Genomic DNA, 2,664 nt, shown 5'->3' on the forward strand with positions numbered 1-2,664 from the left:
TACAGACATAGGTTATATAGCTACAATTCATTTTGAAAAAGTAGTTCCTTGGTTCCAAATGTTACAACGAATTCAAGCCATTAATTCTTGGCATGATCAAACTTTAACATTGGAGACTTAATTTAGGCATTCTCCTTTTGAGTGTCATATGGCTAAATTGTTTAAGCTCAATCAAACAATTTCGATTTTTAACTATTATATCAATTATTTTTGCTTTTACTAATAAATCTAATGATTTGATAGATGAAACCTTGTTAAATTATTTTTGGGTGGCTAGTGTAAGGGGTGTTCGAAGAAAAGTAATGGCTACGAATCCATATTCATTTATGAGAGTTGTCTTTAGAAAAATTATGTTAAGGACTTAATTTATATCTTAATGCTCTTCAAGGTATGAGTACTATTTGTTTCAAAGCTTCATTATAATGTTATTCTCCTCTACATGAGGATACAAACAAAGTTAACACAACATAACTTGAATGCAATATTCGAAAAGCATTATTAGCAAAATCAAGGGTTTTCTATTTACTAATTAGGCACCTTAATATATCCGACTTGTTTGGTATTGGCGACTCTTGTAAGGGTTTGTAGATCATAAGCTATCCAACACCTAGCGTTCTCCCTGTGGTAGAAATACCCAACACACTTGCAATCCTTAGTGCATTTCTTTCCACAACTACTTTCACTCACTTTATCTCCTTCACTGTATTTGCTCATGTAATGTCTAACTCCTTCAACTTTGTAGTAGTGAAAATCACTTCCCTTGCATGATGTCACAGCCTTGCCACTGCAGTTCTTGCTCCATCCAAACACTCCATTTTCTAATGGACAACCCACACATTGATCGTTCTGACAAAGTCCAAGATTCCCGCACTTCTCAGGCCTTTGGCACTCACTCTCATCGTGAGAATCTCTGTCAAAGAGAGTGTAGGTCACTTCCCAAACACCAGAACGCACATGGACGAAGTAAGTGTGCAGCCTAATGTTGCCATCAATTCCAAGCCTAAGGTATGTCAAGGTGCTGTTGTTCACTGGCATTCCCATCACTCCAACGGGAATGTTGTTCAATGGTTCTGCCATGGTTCTGTAGTCACTGGTGGAAGAACTGAGTGCATAGGTGAATTCAATTTCAAAGGTGTCTGGATAAGATGTGAGAGTGATATTTTCTACTGAACCTTGTTGAGTGAAGAGCCTGTACCAATAAAGAACAGGTCTAGGAGAATTCTTGCTCTTGTAGTACAAGGCCAACCTTTTAGGTTCCAAAATCAAACTATAAGGACCGTTTAGATTGTCCCTCTCTGAAAGCCTACTCACCAACTTGGATGGCCCTTTTGCTCTAAGATACTGATCAATCAAAAGGGTATCAGTGGGGTGGTCGAAACTTTGCCAGACAAACCTTCCTTGTGCGTCAAGGAGGACCATGTTACCGTTTGGAAGTAACTTGAAGGCCATAACACCCTTGTTGGCAGTGTTGGTTTGCCAAGCAATTCTACCATCAGCTTCGGCCAACACCAGGTTTCCATCAGTTCCAAGTGAAAAAGTGGCGTTCTCTCCAACTGGGTTGCCTCTGTTGGCCTCCCACACCCAGCGAAAAAGTTGCTCTGAGCGTCTAAGGCCCATGCGCAGGGCTAGAGTGAAGGCATTTGGGGTGGTGTTGTAGAATGCTAGTTGGAAAGGAGAACTGAAAAGGCTTAGCATTCGGTAACTAGCATCGTACTCGGTAATGTAGGGTCCAAACTCACCTGAGTTTTCGAATTTGAAGGTCTCATTTTGAGGAACAATGGCGTGAATGATGGTGAAGGACGAGAAGAAGAAGATGATAACAAGGGAAGTTTTGGATTGAGGCACAGAAGCCATTGCTGTAATTGATGGATATGTATAATGTAGCCTATGCTACATATATATAGTAAGAGTTTAATGAGCGAAGTTTTGAACTCAAAATACAAGAAAATGTTTTGTGGTCAAACTTTATATTATCTATCTAAATGGAAAAAGAGAAGAAAGAGAGAGAGAGGGAGAGAAATTATGCAGAGTACTCCAAAAAGTGTAAAATTAAGTTAAAGCTTATGAACGAAGTTAATTTAATTTAACTTTTTTTTTTTTCAATTCTTCAAATTTTGGAATTAATGTTCTTAATTTAAATTAAGAGAAACAATAAGATAACATACTTTCCCTTTCATTTAACACAAAGCATAAGAATAAAATAACTATAAAATGTAAATTCTTTTATTTTTTTCAAAAAAAATAAAAAATAAAAAAGATTAATATCTTATAAAAAATATAACTATTTCAAAAAAGGGTTAAATATCTATACTTTTAGGACGATTTTGATTTTAGTCCCTCTTTCAAACTAATGTACAATTTAGTCCTTCAACTTTAGAAAACTCTGGTTTTAGTCCTTTTTACCAAATTTTTTTAACTTTATTTGTCATTTCAAACGCGTTTCTCAGTTAACATTGAAGCAAAAGTGTGTTAAACAGCATAAAATCCAAATGCTATAATGAAATGTGCTTGAAACAGCAAATAAAGTTAAAAAAAAAATTGATAGAAAGGACTAAAACCAGAGTTTTCTAAAGTTGAAGGACTAAATTGTACCTTAGTTTGAAAGAGGGACTAAAACCAAAATCGCCCCAAAGTACAGGGACTAAAAACATATTTAACCCTTCA

General features: G+C 36.0%; 1 protein-coding gene across 1 annotated transcript; it reads right to left on the minus strand.

Moving 5' to 3' along the window:
* Window positions 1-391: 391 nt before the first annotated feature.
* LOC106760846 (epidermis-specific secreted glycoprotein EP1-like) lies at window positions 392-1,899 on the minus strand. Its single transcript, XM_014644278.2, has one exon. The coding sequence runs from the start codon at window positions 1,852-1,854 to the stop codon at window positions 526-528; it is 1,329 nt and encodes a 442-aa protein (XP_014499764.1). The 5' UTR covers window positions 1,855-1,899; the 3' UTR covers window positions 392-525.
* Window positions 1,900-2,664: the final 765 nt, after the last annotated feature.

Source organism: Vigna radiata, chromosome 5 (assembly GCF_000741045.1).
Source record: "Vigna radiata var. radiata cultivar VC1973A chromosome 5, Vradiata_ver6, whole genome shotgun sequence".
Lineage (NCBI taxonomy): Eukaryota > Viridiplantae > Streptophyta > Magnoliopsida > Fabales > Fabaceae > Vigna > Vigna radiata.

Coding starts and splice junctions, on each gene's coding strand:
- LOC106760846 (XM_014644278.2), bottom strand. CDS start 1,854: ATGGCTTCTGTGCCTCAATCCAAAACTTCCCTTGTTATCATCTTCTTC.